At 46.3% G+C, this 20,223-nt stretch overlaps 1 protein-coding gene across 3 annotated transcripts in view; it reads left to right on the top strand.

Annotated features, from left to right (window-relative positions):
- Positions 1-712: 712 nt before the first annotated feature.
- Positions 713-20,223, top strand: part of SLC24A3 (solute carrier family 24 member 3) — a 347,553-nt gene continuing 328,042 nt past the window's right edge. For 2 of the 3 annotated variants that reach the window (XM_075925773.2, XM_075925774.2), the window contains exon 1: positions 713-1,202. In XM_075925773.2, the coding sequence (XP_075781888.2) occupies positions 1,019-1,202 (184 nt within the window). In that variant the 5' untranslated portion in view covers positions 713-1,018. The remainder of the gene's footprint in view (positions 1,203-20,223) is intronic. The other variant, XM_075925771.2, reaches the window with a different exon arrangement.

The following is a 20,223-nucleotide window of genomic DNA, read 5'->3' on the forward strand; positions in this document are numbered from 1 at the left end:
ATAGACATCTCTGAGTGTGCTCCTGTCCATGCCGATACTCCACCAAGAGGAGAAGAGTAGCCGGCGTCAATGGAAAAGCAGACCCCAGGGACCCAGATGCCATGGTAAGTATGTTGACTTCAGCTGTGCTATTTGCCTATCTGAAGTAGATGGGGGTGTGGGTAAGTGTAGACAAGGCCTCAGATTCCCTTTCTGTCCACACACAAATCTGTCTCTGGGTCAGCAAGCACAAAGGACCTATCTAGGGGCCTGCGTGGGTCCCAGCCTGGGTTCCCAGTCCCAGCTGGGTTATTTTGCAGTGTGTGTGTGTGTGTGTGTGGGGGGGGCAGCTCAGGCTGCAGACCTGAGTCAGGTCAGTGGGGCACCAAATGGAGGTGCAGTTTGGGCAGGGCCCGGCTCCCCCCACTGTGAACCCAGCTTTGCCCGGCTGTGACCCCTCCCAGGGCCCTGGGAGAAGACACAGCTGGAGAGGGAGTGGAGTTGCTGAGGATCCCAATGAGTGCAGCTGGAGAGTGTGTGTGTGTGGGGGGGGGGGGGCTTCAGATGGGCCTGGGGGAGCCCAGGGCCCCGTTCCACCGGGGGAGGGCCACAGGGGGGCGGCGGGGACCCCGTTGGATTGGCCCGAGCCCAGACCCCCCTAAGGGGGGGCAGAGAGCAAATGCGCAAAGCGGGGACACTTTCTGGCGGGGGGGGGGACTATGAGACTGGCCCCTCGTATCGCCTGCTGGCACCGCTGCACCCCCCCGGCCCAGAGCAGCCCAGGCCTGGCTCTGCGGGGCGGGGGCGGCGTGCGGGGACACCCCCCCCCCCATCTGGGGAGGGCGGCTCCTGCCCTCCGCGCCCGCCCCTCCGCGCCGCGTGTGGCTGCCTCCCCGCCCCGCGCCGGGGCTGGCTGAGCGGCGGCCGCGCAGGCTGGGGGCTTGACTCGGGCGCTCCGGCTGCCAGCGGCTCCCGCCCGTGGCCCGGCCCGGCATGGACTAGGCGGCCCGGCACGGACCCCTGCGCCTCGGCCAGCCCCATGGAGGAGGCGGCGGCGGAGAAGCGGCGGGCGCGGCGCTCCCGGCCGGAGATGCTGCTGCTGCTGCCGCCGCGCGGGAGCCGGGCTCGCCGGAGGAGCCGGCAGCTGCTGCGGGCTCCCCTCTGCCTCGTGGGCTCGCTCACGCTGCTCCTGGCTTCCCTCCCCAGCTGGGCTGGGCTGCCCGGTGAGTCCCCCCCCGGCCCGGCCGGCGAGAGCCCCTGTGGGGGCGGGTGGGGGGCTGGAGCCGGGGGGTTGCTCTGCTTCCTCGGGGGGGGCTCTGGGGTGCGGGATTTCCATGTGCCCCCTGCGAAAGTGCGTCCCCCTCCCCGGCTGTGCGCAGTGGGCAACACAGCCCATGTGGGCTGTAGCTTCCCGGCCGGCTGGGTGAGACTGCAGCACCCGCCATGCCCAGGCAGGCGCCGGGGACTGGAGAGCCGCTCCCGGGGGTAGCGAAGAGTCCCCACGCGGGATTCTTCTCCTGGCAGGTGGGCTGCTCCAGTGACCCCCCCCCCCACCCGAAAGAAAGTGAGGGAAAGTTGTGGTAGCTGCCTCCCTCCCTTCCTCCCTAGCCTTCTGCCCCTAGCTCCTACCCCCACCTCTGCTGCTGTGCCCACAGCCACTCGTGTTTCCTATAGCCCCGTGAAGAGATGCACAGTGTCTTTCACATGCCTCCACATAAACTGTGATGTGAGTGGTGCAGGTTATTAGGCAGCGGGTGGCCCTGACTTCACCTTGTGCTGTCTGCATTAACGCGCCTGGCTTGCTGGGAGTGTAACAATAACTAATCCGGACAGAAGGCTGGTGCCTTTTTGGCATGTCTAAGAAATGGCTTTCGGATCCCGATCCCCCCCCTTGTTTTGATTATTACTGAGATCCCATCGCTTGTGCTGATATTGCCAAGGGATTGTCTGTATTCTGCGTTCTGTGTGCCTGTTTCGGGTCTCTTTTTTAAACATTTCTGTAGTCGTCGGTGAGATTGACAGACCACCTTAGGGTGCATCTACACAACACTGTAACGTGAAATAAGATGTGCAATATGAGCTCTGAAAATTGTGTATCTTACTTCGATGCTACTTAGGAATAGCTTATAGCATCTACGTAGCGCCAAATTTTGAAATAAAGTGCTATTCCGAAACATCCCTTATAGACCTCGTAGAATGAGATTTATAGGGACATCGGAATAGCGAGCCTGAAATAACCGGCTTGCATGAAGATGCAGGATAGCTATTTCGGGATACGCCGGTATCCCAAAATAGTGTTGCACGGTAGATGTACACTTACACTCTGCGCCTGTTTAATTTCCACAGCCTCAGATCTGACTATCAACACAATCCCACTCCTCACACTTCCCAGTCCTGGGCTTTTCCTGAGATGACATAACCAGTCATGGAAAAATGAGGTAGTCGGATGTGCAGAGGAAGCTACCTGGATTCAAATCCCTCTGCTAATTTCACTTGTGAGCTAAGCAAGTTAAAACCCAGGGAAGAACTGTACATTTAATCACTGTTCCCCTTGGTCTCTTAAATTCCAGGATTGGTGAATGAATATTGACCACCTGAAGAAGAAAATTAGTGCTCTTTAAACATAACCTCTCTAGTACAACATAATGTTAGAATGGAATATGTCATGGTTAAGGTGCTTTAACAATGCCTGTTGAGAGTCCAATCTAAAGCACTGTTAGAGTGAAATTTAAAATGAAAGTTTGTTGCTTTGGGGGAGCTTCATTTGATTTGAGCAGCCTTTGCCTTAATCTCAAGGTGACCATGAAACATAAAGTATTCACTTGTCAAGATGTCTTCTCTATTAGTTTATTTTAAAATGTGATCGTCTCCATATGTTTTGCTAGTTCCACGGGTTCACTTGTCAACACTGATTGCCACATGGGGACATAGTGAATGTTACATGTTTGCACTGATGTGACAGGAGAGAAACTTTCTGAGTGTATTTGCATGAGTTGCGGATATAATTGTGTTCACTTGAGCTGTGGTTGTATAATTCTAGCTGAAAAGGTATTCAATTAGACTTATTTAATCCTCTCTGTGCAGTGGGTCTTAATGAGGTAAAAGTCTGTTTACAGCACTTCACCCACTGTGACATAAAATAAATTCCATGTCAGTTCCTATGTTGTCTAGTGTGATTGCAGCTTATGCAGTCGTGTTCAGTGAGTTATACAGTAGCACTGTATTCTGCTTTCAAATTTTAGGTGGGAGATAATGAAATGTTTGGCTTTTTGAGAGTGAAATTCATGGCACTGCAGCCAGTGGCCTTTGGAAACCCGCAGGAAAGCTGGGACAATTAGGATCCTATTCTAGAGGATTTGTCAGAAACTTGAAGCAGTTCAGTGTGTCATTTTGTATTGAAATGATTTCTGGAGGAGTGACGTTTGATTTCAGGTGTTCCTTGACCATCTCTTGCTTCATGTTTTCAAACAGCGATGAAACACGTGGCACATGGAAATACCACACGGTATTCTCATTAGGCTATAGCATTTGATTAATATTTGCATTTAAAGCAGAGTTGTTGACACGAGTCCCACAACTTGAACTGGAGTCCGACTTAAGTCGCCTAGGTGACTCGACTTGAGACTCGACTCGGGTTCATTGTTTGTGACTTGAGACTCGACTTGAGACTTGCTAATTTTGTTAAATCGACTTGGTGAAAAAATTGTTCGAAAATGCCAATATTGATGGCTTGTACAAAAGTGACTTGACATTTTTTAAATTAATATTTGAGACACAACTTGGGACTTGACTCAAAAGTGACTTTAGGGACTTGAGACTTGACTTGAGACTTGAACTGTAGTGACTTGAGACTCGACTTGGACTTGACAATGACGACTTGAAGACAACACTGATTTAAAGTATGCCAGAGTAAGCAAAAATGGTGCAAGGCTATTTTTCTTTATGTGCAGTACAATGGCTTAAGTTTGGTCCTATGTTCATAGTGTTTGTATAAAATAAAGTGTTAGGTAGTTTTTGGTAGCTAGGAAAGGTTGTAGAAATCCTAAGAATGCTTCAATGAAGAATTTTATTTCTTATGTGTACAGCAATGTTTTGAAGGATTGTTGTAATTTTGGACATAATGCCCTTAAACTATGAAGGTATTTTTTTTGATCTTCATGTTTTTTATTAGTGCTGTTTCTTCTTAAGCATGTCCATTGCTCTTTCTGCCTTGAGAGATCAATGTAGGATCAGAAAAGACAGAAAACATCTTCACTATAAATACATGCGGATATCTTCCATTTATATAAATGACTTTCCTGTAAGCTCTCCTTTGCTTTAAGAATTTTGACACTGATTTCAGTGGAACTGGGATTTCACCCTCTCTCTATATCAGTTGCATAACATAACACCACTGAAATGCAGCCACCTCTAAGATGGAACATAGCAGCTGCTTACTAGTGCACAGCATTACTACACAGCTGGTATTAGAGTATGTGGAAAACGGGAATGCCTTGTCCTTTTTAAAATGTAAACGTAGGGCAAAATTCTCTCTGATCTGGAGTGTGAATTTCTGTTGCATATTTTGCACTGGTTGAATGCAGTTTCTCCACTGATGTCAACGGGAATGCCATATGTGGAACAAAGGCAGTTCATGCCATGGAGATCTGTACTGAGATTAGAGGGAAGTATGACCATACTTTGTTTAAATTGTTCAGAGTGTTCCGCACTGGGCAGCAGGCACTAATAAATTCTGTCACCGCTGGCCCCGGTTTTGTCTTCATTCAGGTTTGGGAGTGTCTATCAGCATTTGTAGCCAATGTTACTTAAAGACTGATCCGAGAGATGAGAAATATCATTGAGTATCGCACACGCACCATTGTCTACACATCAGCAAGGTGGCCAGATGGAGCTGGGGGCAAGTACATTGTGCACTCAGGTCACAAAGGGGGGGATTGTCAAAAGTGCCAAAGTGATTGAGGAACACAAATCCCATGGACTTGCCAGTGGGACTTACGCCCCTAATTCACATAGCTCCTGCTGAAAATTCCACCGACTGCTAATATCCAGCCTGTATGTGGTAGCTTGGTTGTATGTTGCAGAAGAATTTCTACACTAGTATATTTTAATGATTTTTTTAATCTGTGCAAAAGGTGTGCAGTTAATTGGAAAATGGGACCAGATACAAGCGATGGGCAAATTATGGCACCTTTCTGTTGGTTCATTCGTTATACCATTCATCTCCGCATTGTAACCTACTCAGTGTGAGTAAGATTATTTCAGTTTAGCCCTATGGTGTTTGTAGTGTCTGCTTGATTATAAAGTAGATGTAAGAGTTTCATACAAGGACAGAGGCCTTGGTTCAGTGAAGTACTTAGGCAGGTGTGTCTGACTTTCAACACATTAGTCGCAATGACTTTGCTGGGATTATTCATGTGCTTAAAGTTACACAAGTGCGTAAGTATCCAGCTGACCTGAAGCGAGCTTGCGGTTGAAATGGAGATGTGGAAGCAGTCTCAGTTCTCATAATGCCGTTTGGATCCAAGTAAGAGCACGCAACTACAATACACTCTTTGAATCGTCTAACCTCCATTTAGTACATGTTCAGTTTGTCCCTGGTGTTACGTTTTTCTTTCAATCTCTTCCGCTTTTCTCAGTTTTCCTGGCTGTTCTTTTCACTCACCTCTCCCCGGAGTCGTTCGCAGCGCTGTGGCCTGAGCCATCGCGGTGGGACTCTTTACCGGGGAGAACTGGGAGAACTGACAGAGAGCTCACACGACTGTGCAGATCCTCCTGATGTTACAAGATTTTTACAACACCCCGAAGCCCAATAAAATGTGAAACGAGCCTCTGTCTCTCACACTTCCCCACTACGAATGTAAATATTCACTGTTCATTGCTAAGGTTTGGACTAGGGATGTTAAATATTGGTTAATTGAATAGTCAATTAACCTCATGAATTCTTATCGGTTACTATATTCTACAGTCCCCAGGGTTGGGGCTGGCAGCCAGTGCACTCTGGCCCCATTCCCGAGGAGCCCCCTGCCATTCTGCGCTGCTGCCTCTGATACAGAGGCAGCAGCGCAGGGTGCTAGGTGGGAGCTGGTCCAGAAGGGGAGCCAGTTTAAAAACCAGTGCCCCTTGCAGACGGGCTGCGTGTCACCCCGCGCTGTTACCTCTGATACAGAGGCAGCAGCACAGGGTGGCAGCAGCCCCCATCCGGGGGGTGCTGAGCTTCCAGACCCAGCGTGAGCCAGAACTTAACTAGGCTGCCTTCCTGCCCAGGTCCTAATACACTTTAAATGCAGAGTTGCAGTAGGGTTAGGTCGTGGACCCAGCATGAGTCAGGACTGAGCCAGGTTGCTGGCCATCCTGCTAAAAAATTTACTAGTATGGGCAGGGGGCGATGCATGTAGTCTATAGCATTAACCTATAAGCTTTTGTTTATCAGTTAACCAACTACACTATTACATCCCTAGTTTGGACTGAGTCTAATTTCTCTTTCTGCGTTTGCACGTAAGCCCTTCTGTCTGCCTAAAAGAGTCTTAGGAACACAGGCTAGAGGAGCGCTGAGGATTGCAAGCTGTCCCTAAGAAAGGATTCAGAGGGACCAGTAAGCTCAATGTTTTGATAAATCAAGAGTAACTATCTTCATCTTTACTACGTTTTTCCAGTTACAGACTACCGTGGCTACCCCTCTGTATCTTTTCTATGTCAGAGAGGTAGCCGTGTTGGTCTGTGTCTGTAAAAACGAGTTGTCCTGTGGCACCTTAAAGACGAACAGATTTATTTGGGCATCAGCTTTCGTGGGTCAAAACCACTTCACCAGAGTGCTTCTGCCGAAGTGGTTTTGACCCACAAAAGCTGATGTCCAAATAAATCTGTTAGTCTTTAAGGTGCCACAGGACAACGTGTTGTTTTTACAGACTATGGCCTACCGGCTAGAGGACTAAACTGGGACTCAGAGGACTGGAGTTCTGGTGCTGCCACTAATTTGCGAGGTGACACCGAACAGTCACTTTCCCTCTCTCTGTTTCCCCCTCTTTAAAACAGGGATAACGGTACTGCCATCCTTTGTAAAATACTTTGAAATCAACTGATGAAAAACACTATATAAAAATTGGCTGTACCTACCCCTTGTGGCTCTATTTTCGTACTAGGGCTTACCAGTATTATTGTATCAAGTGCATCCTCTTGGCATCATATTCTCTTCTAGGGAGTTGGGTGGAACTTTCAAAACGCATCTTGTGCAAATGGATGGAACTCCAAAGTCACAACGTGCATTTGCTGTGCCCAGCCATCAGTGTGCATTGAGGTCCCTGGCTCTCCCTTCAGGCCGGTATTTCAGTCAGGAGTCCGTGGAGTCACGCTGGGGTAATGGAGATCAGTCCCGTGTCTGCGGTGTTCGAGCGTGACTGAGGGCACACAGCTACCCTGTTCCTTTCAGTGGCTTGGAGGTCAGGCAGCGTTTTAGATGGGTCTCATTACCTGTAGCAATATTTACTGGTTCTAAGACTCTCCTGGAGTGGGAGGCAAATCCCAGGTTCCAAAATCCTGCGCTTGGGATTTTTTTCCCCTTGCTGATGAGTCTGACTCTGAAGTAGGGGTGTCAGATGGTTTAACCAAAAATACCAAACATCCCCACCCCCAACCCCAAAAAGACCACCGGGGAAAAAATTCTGTTGAAGGGAAAAAAAAGGGGGGAGACCAAAGTTGTTGAGCAAAAAAAAAAAAGACCCCAAGAGTTGTTAAGCTTAAAAAAAGCATTGTCCCTTTTAGAAATGCTTTTGAGGCTTTTTGGCCCTAACAAGCTGCCGGTGGCCACCTGCCATCTTGCCTCCCTGCACCGGGCTGGACAGCTCCCCTGTAGAACCCGGTAAGCACCCGGGATTTTCGCCTCGGGCCAGGAAAAAAATCAGAAAATACCAGACATTTTAGGTGTCTGGTATTTTCTGTTTTTTTTTTCTGTGTTTTTTTTTTTTTTTTTTTTTACTGGACAGGAGGTGAAAATGTCAGACTGTCCAGGTCAGTACTGGACACCTGGTAACCCTACTCTGAAGTGTGTTTTACAGGGGAGGTGGTAGGAGAGAATTCTTCATTGCGCAGACTGTGATGATTCCAGTGTTTCGAGGGCAGGTTTCTGAGTCCTGGCCATTGGGATGTTGGCCTCATGTACAGGAGAAAAGGGGAAAAATGCTGCCCCGGGACTGTTTTAATTGCTTGTGGTTTTTTCCCAGCGCTTTGGAATTGCTGGGCCCAGTTTCTCAGCCTTTACTCGGGGAGTACGCTCATTCAAGCCGACGGAACCACTCACACGATTTAAGGGCTGCAGGGCTGGGCCTCTGGGGAGTTTTGCTCTCGCTTGAGCCGTGTTGAGCGTTCAGAACAAACTCTGAGCCGCGGCCAACCTGGCAGGCTGTGATGGCTTTCGCCTCTCCTTTTCAATCCAAAATTCAGGCCGCTTTTACAGGAGAGGCAGTCGTGTTCCACTGTTTGATCGTTGTGGGACAGGGCTTCATGCCTCATTATTTATTATTATAATGAATTATTATTATTCATGCTTGTTATGATTGCATACAAGACAAGAGGGAGGCCCTGTTGCACTGGGCAGCGTGCAGACTCAAAGCGGAAGATAGTGTACATCTCAGAGAGCTCAGGGTGTAGTTAGAACAACTTCAGGGCTGGTCTAAATTACACTCTGCCTCCTGGCCTATAGGACATAGGAAGCCGCAGCGCCTTGCACTGTCTCCGTGTCCCTGACATGTCACTGATCCCTCGCCTCTGATTTGGTGGGCAGTAGGGAGCAAGGGCTGTGTCAAGTCTTTCTGCCGGTTCTCACTGGCGGGGATGCCCCAGTGTTCCACCTCTGTTGAGGCCCCTTTATTGCTGCTGGAGCAGCAAAAAAGGGCCATTAGCATAACTGGGAGGTAGGCCCCTGTTTCTTAGCCTGAAATTAAGTGTCAGCGGAATATCTGGGTCTGTTCAAGTGGAGAAACTCAAAGCAAACTTAAGGGAGCGTGTAATGAAACTTTAAAGTATTCACCCCCCCACACATACCCCCGTCCAGAATGAAACTGCATTTGTATGTGACTCTGATCCGAACCCTGATGTGTTGCTGTAGCTGGTGCACTCCAGGGAATGGAAATTTATGGTCAGAAACCAGGGTGGGCGTCAGGCCAGAGCCCGATATGTGACCTTTTCTGCAGGGAGTTGGTAAAGCCTTGTGAGAAATTACTTGTTTGTTTGTGTGTTCAAGGCCCTAGACTGACAGCTCTGGAGAATGAAGTTCTCTGTTCAGCCACAGGACAGCTTTGGCGGCTGCAGTGCTCACAAGCTGCTCTGCCTGGCCACCTTGGTGGGGCCACCTTCAGCCTCCCCCCCCCCCCCGAGTAATGCACCAAATCACGTGCGGAAGCCGGGGTGGACAGCTGGAGGTGGTTTGCCAGGGTTAGCCCTGGCGGGTGACCAGCGCTTTATTTGCACACATGCCCGCAGGTACAGCCACTTGCAGCTCCCATTGGCCACAGATCGCAGCCTTTCCCAGCCAATGGGAGCTGCGGGAAGTGGTTTTCCAGGCCGCGCCTTTAAGTGCCTTTATGAGTGCGGTGTTGTCGTGGCCCTGTTGGTCCCAGGTCTCTCTAAGTGGCTTTGATGGAATTTAAGCTCATCTTTAACGTTAGGCATGTTAGGGGGGGTGACTGCCCCACGCTGGCTGGAAGGGGCTAAAGTAGCCTGGAGGGAGCTTGTGCAGATCCCTGGCCAATCGGAGAGGAGCTTTTAAAGACCCAGTCAGGGTGTGGCTTGCTGGGGCGGCCCTGTATAAAAGGAGCTGCTGAGCAGAGAGTGAACAGTTAGGCCTTAACCAGGAAAGGGGCAGGACCTGGTTCCCAGAGAAGCACCTTCGGGAGAGCAGTGCTGGGCAGGCTGGGGTGGGCTAGAGAGGGAGACTCCAGTCTGATACCTGCCAGGTTGTTGGCCTTGCTACAAGGGCCAGAAGGGTGCAAAAGGTCCACAGGGGAACTGACCCAGAGAACTAGAGGTGGTGAAGGGAGAGTGAAGGAGGGCAGGACAAGGCTGCTGTTGGAGGGTCCCTGGGTCGGGACCCCGAGTAATGGGGGGGCTTAAGTCCCCCTACCGCCTTGCACCGTGTCTAGCCACCATTGATGTGTAGCCTGGAAGGACTTGCCCCCAAAGTGAGGGGCTAGACTGAGGCAGGCACTAGACTAAGGACTGCTGATAGCCCCCTGGAAGGGGGAAAGAGCCCATTATGGTGGGCAGAGCCCCAAAGAGGATGCCATGATCTGGGAACGACACAGGCCCGGAATGCGAGTGTGGCGCCAAGTCAGGCCAGCATGACTGAACCATTCCTGAGGGGTATTAGTCCAACCTAGTGGCTCTCAACCTTTCCAGATTACTGTGACCCTTTCAGGAGTCTGGTCTGTGTTGTTACCCCGGGTTTCACCTCACTTAAACCACATGCTTACAAAAATCAGATATAAAAATACAGAAGTATCACAGCTCACTGTTACTGAAAAATGATTGACTTTCTCATTTTTACCACATCATCTATTATATATTTTGAAGAGTTTGTTTGTTTGTGGATTTGTTGTGCAAAATAAAGTCATACCTCGGGATTACCTACCAATACCAAATTTTGCCTAAACAGTCCTGCCACTTAAATGAGCTGAATGCACTACTCTTTACATTGGAAGATCTGGGTGAAATATTTAAATAATTATTTTTGTTTTTCATCGGAAAGAAGTCATGACTACTATGATTAGTGTTTATAAAAAATATTTGCTAACAAAACTAAAATTGAGTTGCCTATTCAACCGTTGTTTTAGTGCAAAGAAAATTGTTACTTTTCCAAATCACAAAATAATTTAAATTAGTTACACAAAGAGTAATGGAAGCTTTACGAGTTTCTGATTCAAATGTACTATGTATGGTACAATAAAATGAATAATGTTTGAAGTTGAAATCCTACAAATGTAAACCTGTCCTTTTACTTCCCTTTTGCAACTACATTAATAAGAAATTCTATTACATAGATTTAATTTCTTGAACTTTCCTAGAAGTGTAATCTATGCAAAGTGACTTTGCCTGGTCACAGCAGGCCTCACCTACTAGTTATGAAATAAATTATTTGGGATATCAATATTGTACTTGCATTTCAGTGTATTGTATATAGAGCTGTATAAACAAGTCTCTGAATGACATTTACTTGGTACTGACTTTGCTATTGCTTTTTATGTATCCTGTTGTAAACTAGCCAAATATCTATAGGAATTGATGTAACCCCTGAAAGACCTCTCTTGTCGTGTAACCCCAGAGGATGAGTTCTTCTGGTTGAGAACTGTTAGGCTAACCTACTGTTAAAAGTCTCCACAACTGCCCCTGGAAAACTGTTCCAGTGCTGAGCTGTCTTATAGTTAGAAAGTGTCCCCAAATATCTCACGGAAAACTCCCTTGCTGAGGATGAATGTGGTTACATCTTGTTTTACCTTCAGTGGACCTGAAGAACAAGTGATCTGTCCTCTATCTAGCAGCACTTAACATATTCGGAGACTTACCAGGTCCTCTTCCGTCTCCCCCCATCTTCTTTTTTCAACACAAAAAATGCTCATTTTTTTTAAACTTGTCCTCGCAGGTCAGGTTTTTTAAACCATTTGTCATTTTTGTTGCTCTCTTCTGGAATCTTTCTAAGTTGTTAACATCTTTCCTAGAGAATGGACTCCCCTCTGGCTGAGACCTCACCAGTGCCAAGTAAAGTGGACAACTTCCTCCATTGTCTTAAATACAACACTCTCATTAATGCATCCTACAGTATTAGCCTATTGTGCAACTGCATCGCATTGCTGACTGATATTTGATATTCAGTTTGTGATCCGTGCTAGCTCTCAGTCCTTTTTTGCAGTACCACCTGCCTAGCCAGCTAGTCCCCATTTTGTAGTTGTTCATCTGACGGTTTTCTTCATATGTGTAGAATGTAGCACTTTTCCCTATTGGATTTCTTCTGGCTGGTTTCAGAGCAACTCTCCAGTTTATCCAGGTCTAATCTTGCCTTCCAAAGTGCTTGCAACCTCCCTCCCCCCAGCTCATATCAGGCATTTTAGAAGCCTGCGCTTCACTCTACGTCATCAACGAAAATGTTAAATGGTACCAGACCCAGAATAGTTCCCTGTGGGATCTCACCATCTATGTCCTCTCAGTTTGACAGTGAGCTATTTTAAAATTGCTCTGTGAGTATGGTCTTTCAGCCAGTTATGCACACACCTTATTGTACTTTAACCATAGTCCCCTAGCTTCCTTATGATTCTGTCATATGGGACTGTCAAAAGCCCTTCTAAAATCAAGATATATCATGTCTGCTGCTTCGCCTGCCTTCAGCTCCGACCATCCACCATTCCAGTAATGCTGACAAAGAAGGCAGTTAGTTTGGTTTGGCATGATTTGTTCTTGACAAATTCCCTGTTGGCCATTCATTATAATTCTGCTATCCTCTACATGCTTACAAATAGATCATTTCATAGATTTATAGAATCTTAGGACTGGAAGGGACTTCAAGAGGTCATCAAGTCTCTCATTTCCTGCGCTCACGGCAGTACCAAGCACCATCTAGATCATCCCTGACTGGTGTCTGTCTAACCTGCTCTTAAATAGCTCTAATGATGGAGATTCCACAGTCTCCCCTAGATTATTTATTCCAGTGCTTAACCACAATGACAGTTAAGAAGTCTTTCCCTATGTCTAGCCTAAACCTCGCTTTTTGCAATTTAAGCCCGTTGCTTCTTGTCCTATCCTCAGAGGTTAGGGAAAATAATTTTTCTGCCTCCTCCTTGTAACAACCTTTTTAGGTACTTGAAAGCTGTTATCATGTCCCCTCTCAGTCTTCTTTTTTCCAAACTAAACAAACCCAGATCATTCAGAATAGTAATAGAAATGTAGCCGTGTTAGTCTGGTGTAGCTGAAGTAAAATGCAGGACTATGTAGCACTTTAAAGACTAACAAGATGGTTTATTAGATGATGAGCTTTCGTGTGCCAGACCCACTTCCTCAGATCAAATAGTGGAAGAACATAGTCACAACCATATATACCAAAGGATACAATTAAAAAAAATGAACACATATGAAAAGGACAAATCACATTTCAGAACAGAAGGGGGATGCGGGGGGGGGGGGGGGAGGAGGAAGGAAGGTAAGTATCTGTGAGTTAATGATATTAGAGGTGGGGAAAGTTAGATGTCTGTGAGCTAATGGTATTAGAGGTGATAATTGGGGAAGCTATCCTGGTAATGGGTAAGATAGTTGGGGTCTTTGTTCAATCCGCCCCCCCGGAGAGTCTCGAATTTTAACATGAATGAGAGTTCAGAGGATTCCCTTTCAAGTGCAGATGTAAAAGGTCTTTGTAGAAGAACGCAGGTGGTGAAGTCGTTGAGACAGTGTCCTTTCTGGTTGAAATGGCAAGAAATAGTTTTTTCTTTGTGATCTTGTCTGTATCTGTTTTGTGGGCATTAATCCTTTGGCGAAGTGTCTGAGACATTTGTCCAATGTACATAGCAGACGGACATAGAACACCACTTGTCATCATCTACAACCCCCAACTTAAACCTGTCCAACACATTATCAATAAACTACAGCCTGTACTGGAACAGGATACCATACTCAAAGAGGCTCTGGGAGACAGACCCATAGTCTCCTATAGACAACCACCTAACCTCAAGATGATTCTTACCAACAACCACAGGACATACCACACTAATACCAACCCTGGTACCTTCCCTTGCAACAAACCCCGTTGCCAACTTTGTCCGCATATTCATTCTGCTGATACCATTATTGGACCTAACCAAGTGAGTTATAAGATCAAGAACACATATTCCTGCGCATCCAGAAATATAATTTATGCTATCATGTGTCTGCTATGTACATTGGACAAACATCTCAGACAGAACGTCTCAGAAAGGACACTGTCTCAACGACTTCACCACCTGCGTTCTTCTACAAAGACCTTTTACATCTGCACTTGAAAGGGAATCCTCTGAACTGTCATTCATGTTAAAATTCGAGACTCTCCGGGGGGGCGGATTGAACAAAGACCCCAACTATCTTACCCATTACCAGGATAGCTTCCCCAATTATCACCTCTAATACCATTAGCTCACAGACATCTAACTTTCCCCACCTCTAATATCATTAACTCACAGATACTTACCTTCCTTCCTCCCCCCCCCCCCCCCCCGCATCCCCCTTCTGTTCTGAAATGTGATTTGTCCTTTTCATATGTGTTCATTTTTTTAAATTGTATCCTTTGGTATATATGGTTGTGACTATGTTCTTCCACTATTTGATCTGAGGAAGTGGGTCTGGCCCACGAAAGCTCATCATCTAATAAACCATCTTGTTAGTCTTTAAAGTGCTACATAGTCCTGCATTTTACTCCAGATCATTCAGTCTTCTTGTCATAGGTCATATTTTCTAGTCCTTTATTAATTTTTGTTGCTCTTCTCTGGACCCTCTCCAGTTTCTCCACATCTTTCCTGAAATGTGGTGCCCATCGCTGGACACAATACTGCAACCGAGGCCTAATCCGTGCAGAATAGAACAGAAGGATCACTTCTCTTGTCTTACAACACTCCGGTTAATGCACCCCAAAATCACGTTGGATTGTTTTGTAACAGTGTCATATTGTTGAATCATATTTGGCATGTGGTCCACTATGGCCCCTAGATCCCTTTCAGCGCGACTCCTTCCTAGACAGTCACTTCCCATGTAATCATTTGTTCCACTATCTTTCCAGCTATTGAAGTTAATTTGGCTGGTCTATATTTCCCAGGTCCTCTATCTTTTTAAGAGTCTCTTCTAATCACATTCCTGTAGGAGCTCAGGCTTTCAGAAGAGCCCCACATATAGTGACATGTATCAGAGGGGTAGCTGTGTTAGTCTGAATCTGCAAAAGCGGCGAGGAGTCCCGTGACACCTTTTAGACTAACTGAAGTGTTGGAGCATAAGCTTTCGTGGGCAAAGACCCACTTTGTCAGATGCATGTACACATATAATGAGAATCTCAATAAAATCACATAGAGTTGGCAACGCTGCTTTAGACCAATTCTTGACAAGCATAATGTGAGCATTTTCCATCAGGATATGTTTACTTTAGATTGCAGACCATTTTATTTTAATGACAGTCACTTCGTGGGTTTTTTTTAAAAAGAGTCCAGACATACAGAACCATATCATTTGGTCTGATCCTTTTGAGAAACCAGTCCCGCTTTGAGTAACTAGATAATGCAGAGGGATTTTGTGTTGCCTTTTTCAAGCGAGAACATAATGAGCTCATGAATTAAAGTGGCTGATCGAGGCCTCTGGTTGTTTCCACTGTGGTGTGGCTTCATGAAGAGATTTTGCAAGGGGTCGTTTTCTCACACAAACAGTAATTTGCTCTTCACCACGCTGCTGCTTTACAATGATTCTCTTTCCTTCCAAGGCTTGAGAGAGAATTTGCAACTTGCTGTAGTAAAGCTGTGAATGGCCAAACTTGAATTCACATTGTTAACATGGGCAGCCTCTGGGTAGTGGTGCTGTGATTGTATTTATCTTCAACGAGCGTTTGGCTTTACATTCTTGACCATGGCTTGAGGAGTCTTTGAGCAGGGGATTAAGTGAATAAGGAAAAGCTATTTACTTGTTCCCAAAAACATAAGAACTAAGGGTCACCAAATGAAATTAATAGGTAGCAGGTTTAAAACAAACAAAAGGAAGTTTTTCTTCATGCAACGCACAATTTCCCTGTGGAACTCCTTGCCAGAGGATGTTGTGAAGACCAGGACTTTAACAGGGTTCAAAACAGAACTAGATAAATTCATAGAAGTTAGGTCCATCAATGGGTATTAGCCAGGATGGGTAGGAATGGTATCCCTAGCCTCTGTTTGTCAGGGACTGGAAATGGATGACAGGAGAGATGATTCCCTGTTTCTGTTCACACCCTCTGGGGCACCTGGCCTTGACCACTGTTGGATGACAGATATTGGGCAAGATGGACCTTTGGTCTGACCCAGTCTGGCTGGTCTTATGTTGTTATGTTCTTATGATTTTCAAAAGCACTCAGCATTGACCTGCTCTGTAACAAGTTTTACTGTTGACTTCTGTGGGAGATGAAGTAGGTGGTTTTGATAATTCTGCCCTGAAAATTTCCAGTGCTAGCAAGGGGTAAACAAAAGTGGTGGGTCCTGTGTAACCCATACACCTGCTGGGTGTGGTGCACTCTTCCATCTAGAGACCACTGACAGAGAGAATAATGAGTCTGCTCTAGAGCCGGCTGGCTTTTAGCTCATGCACTAAGTTACAGAGGTCCCACGTTCGATTCTGCCTGTGGGCATCACACTGGCATTTTAACAACCATTACTTCTAGACATGCTCTGTAAGGTTGGATCATGCAGTGGTTAAAATGTCAAGGCTGGTCTGTATTAGAGCCACACTAGTTACAGCCCTGGTGGAAAACCTCCCGAGAGAAGTTGTGACATAGTCTAAAGTTAACGAACAGACTCCTTGCTGATATGAAAGTGAGTACGGTTCCCTCCCTGAGTGCCACGGGTGGAATATTAGATCAGTTTCTAGCTTTTGAACGGCTTGTCCTTGCATTATTTAATGTCAAGGACAACCTGACGGGAATTTTGCAGTTAGCTAGCTGAAATGACACACAAGGGCCAGTTTCCTCTTTCTTTCTTTCAGCTCCCGGCAAAGCGTACTCCAAACTGGCTTACATAACTCTGCCCCAAAGAATGCTACTGCACAGTCAGATTTCAATTAAATGCCTCTGGAGACTGTTCAGTTTGCTGAGAGTATATGTAGGCAGTTCAGTGGATTTTATCTCAAAGACCCCACTTAACACCTAACTTAACCGGATGGCAAATCCTGTTGGCCAGATAACCCTGATGTGATTTACTTCACGTTTGTGTCCCGTTCAAATGACATTTGAACTCACAAATCTTCTGCCTTCTCACCAGGGATGTTTTGATTTATACCACCTTGCTTTTGATTAATGCCACCTTCTTCCCCACTCCACCTGAACTCTTGCTTAAATTTAAAACCAGAACCTTTTCTGTTAAAAGACATTCACGCTTTTTTGATTTATTGACATTGTTTCCTTTAAAGATACCCCTGAACTTTGTCCTGGCTGCAAGCAGAAAAGCAAAAGTTCTCAGAGGCCGTTTGTAGGGTCATTTGCACTAGTGCAAAGTTTGTGCAATGTGGGTATAAGATAGACCAATGAACAAAGCGGCATAGCCACTTTCTTTTCTCACGCCTTTGAAGTCAATGGACTTACATGGGTGTAAAATAATAACAAGTGAAAGGGGAATCTGGTATGGAGTGAAAACACATACACTCGACACTGCAGCAAATGGCTGCGTAAGATGAAGGGAAGAGAGAATCCCGTTCCCTGATCTCATTTTGCTACCAGAGGCGGGAAGGACTGAAGATGATGCACCAGAGATTGTTTGCCCAGCTGACTTTATAGATTTATGAAGTTTGTGGATGCTTAATTGGGACGCAATCCCTAAACTGTTTGAGCGCATCACTAGTTTTCATTCTTCTCTGCACACAAAGGTAATATTGCGACTAACAGAGAACTTGTTGCTAGAGTAAGATCAGTTTAAGTCAGGGCTGAAGACCACTGGGAATGTAGTTGGTGAAAGCTAACAATGTGTTTCTTTGCCATGTGCTGCCAATACTCTGTGGTCCCAAGCGAAGGGCTGTCTGTGGGAATAACCCGTGCAGCTAGATGGGAACTTGGGTGGGTTTCAGTTCCATGGTTTCCCCTAAATTCTTGTGTTGGAAGGGGCAGAGTTTGTACCCAGAGATTTCCCAAAACCCATCAGGGGCCTAGTAAAGGTAAGACATCTACACAGATGCCCCTTGATTCCTTTTAGCTGCCTGAACTCCCCAGCTTTTCACTGACCCTGGCCAGGCATGCAGGTGCTTCCGCATCTTTGGATATGCCAGGAACCTTCCTTCAGTGCCCCTACCTAGGCCTGGGGAAGAAGAGGAAATGTTGCAGCAGGCCATGGGTTTGAGGAGGATTATTACGGTCCCCTAATGCGATCCCCTGTGCGGAACTGGGGAGCCCTGGTGGACTGTGTCCATAAGCTTGGAGGGGAGGGGAAAAGGGAAACACGCCACACAGGTAACATCCTCCCGCCTGTGCCTTCCTCCCTGCCGGAGTCTGCATTCTGCCTTATATGTGAGGATGATGGGAAATTCTGTGACATTAGTGGATGTGGTGGAGGGTGTTAGAATCCTCACTGAAAATAAAAAGTGGTAGAAATGTAGCCGTGTTAGTCTGGTGCAGCTGAAACAAAAAACAGGACTGTGTAGCACTTTAAAGACTAACAAGATGGTTTATTAGGTGATGAGCTTTCGTGGGCCAGACCCACTTCCTCAGATCAAATAGAGGAAGAAAATTGTCACAACCATATATACCAAAGGATACAATTAAAAAAAATGCTTCTGTTCTTAAATTTGATTTGTCCTTTTCATGTGTGTTCATTTTTTTTTAATTGTATCCTTTGGTATATATGGTGTGACAATTTTCTTCCACTATTTGTCTGAGGAAGTGGGTCTGGCCCACGAAAGCTCATCACCTAACCATCTTGTTAGTCTTTAAAGTGCTACACAGTCCTGTTTTTTGAAAATAAAAACTCTCTCTGAGTGTGCGTTGGTTGCAACAAGAATTCAAAGAGATGGATTTGGTTGCCTTTTGGTATTCCCTTGCTGGGCTGTGAACCCAGCTGCTGCTCGGAGTGGAGGGGGAATGAAAATTGAAGCTGCCCTATGCGTTGACTAGGGATGTAAAGGGTTAACCACTTACCCAGTAATCATTGCCTTACTGTAATGTTTACTGGGGTAACTGGTTAACCTGTGTGCAGCCTGCGCATTGGGGTGCGTGTGTGTGTGCGCGCACTCCAGCCAGGCTATGTTAAGAAAGGGATTGCGCCAGCAGTCTTCCATCTGAGGCAGCGGGCTGGTTAACATTTGTAATGGGATTTTACATCCCTAGTGTTGACCATTATTCACCTTCAAGAGAATGCCTGGTACTTTTTAGACATGCAAGAGATTATGGCTCTTACCCATAGGAATGTAGGCCCCGACTTGACACAACACATTTGAAGCCAGGGGGTAGCACAACCGAGTTCAAAGGGAATTCCTGTGTGCATGAAAGTTATACGTTGCAATGCCTAGTTCTTTCATTAGTACATCTTGCAAGGCTTTTCCAGTGCCAAAGGTGACCCAAAGGTTAAAACTCAGTGAGCACTATTGATAGGGATGTGTGTCAACGTGTCGGTGCTGGAAAGGGGTAATTTTTTTTGTTTTTGTTTCAAGAGAACTGTCGATTGAGTAGCTCTCTTAAATGTTGTCTCTTTGACCTTCCATTTTGAATAGTCACTTCACCTTTCATTCCTGTTAATGGCACCATTTTTTGGGAAATAAGAACTTCAAACACATTGTAATAGTTCCCCTCACGCAAGAGCACGTTAAAGGCCAAGAGAAGAATCCTGTCTGATAGGCAAGCCAAAAAAATGCTCACAGAATTGCAAGTCACTGCTTGGCCTGCTATTAAAATATCCATTCAGAGGCCCTCTTTTCTTTTCCCTAAGATGGTCAGAACATCCTTCAATATTAAGGAGAGAGAGAACGATCCTTAAATGGGCATTCCTTTCTGTCTGGAGAAGATGCGCCTTTCAGTTCCTCCTTCCCTTCACCCCTTGTTTTGTTTTACTTTTTCCCCCCCAGTTCACTGGGAGCCGTTTCAGAAGAACATTGTGTGTGCATGTCGGGGCAGCGCGGGGGTTTATTTTAGGCAGCCCATGGCAGTGAGCCTTTCCACTTGACATTATGCAGAACAAGCTGTGTGAAGAGATTTTCTCCTGGGTGTCTCGTTTTGAGCATAGTGCCACATACACAACCAAGGGGTGGGGAGTAGAGAGAGATTTATGGAAATACTTCTTCCCATGCAAACTGTTAATTATCTTGCAAGTCAGGGGCCTTTCAGCCACATCCACTGGGATAGTGAACTGTTGGAGTCCCTCTTGCATAGGCCATATGTTTTCCTCTCCCTCTGCTCCTTTCTGTACAGAATGTTTCATGGTACCGTGGTATTAAATATATATATATATATATAGTGGCAGAGCTCCGGCCTTGCCTCAGGGCTCCTGCACGTCTAGGCGGAAAGTGTTTGCCTCAGAGGCTCGCTGTGACCCTCCACAC

This window comes from Pelodiscus sinensis, chromosome 3, assembly GCF_052426305.1.
Source record: "Pelodiscus sinensis isolate ZL-2025 chromosome 3, ASM5242630v1, whole genome shotgun sequence".
Lineage (NCBI taxonomy): Eukaryota > Metazoa > Chordata > Testudines > Trionychidae > Pelodiscus > Pelodiscus sinensis.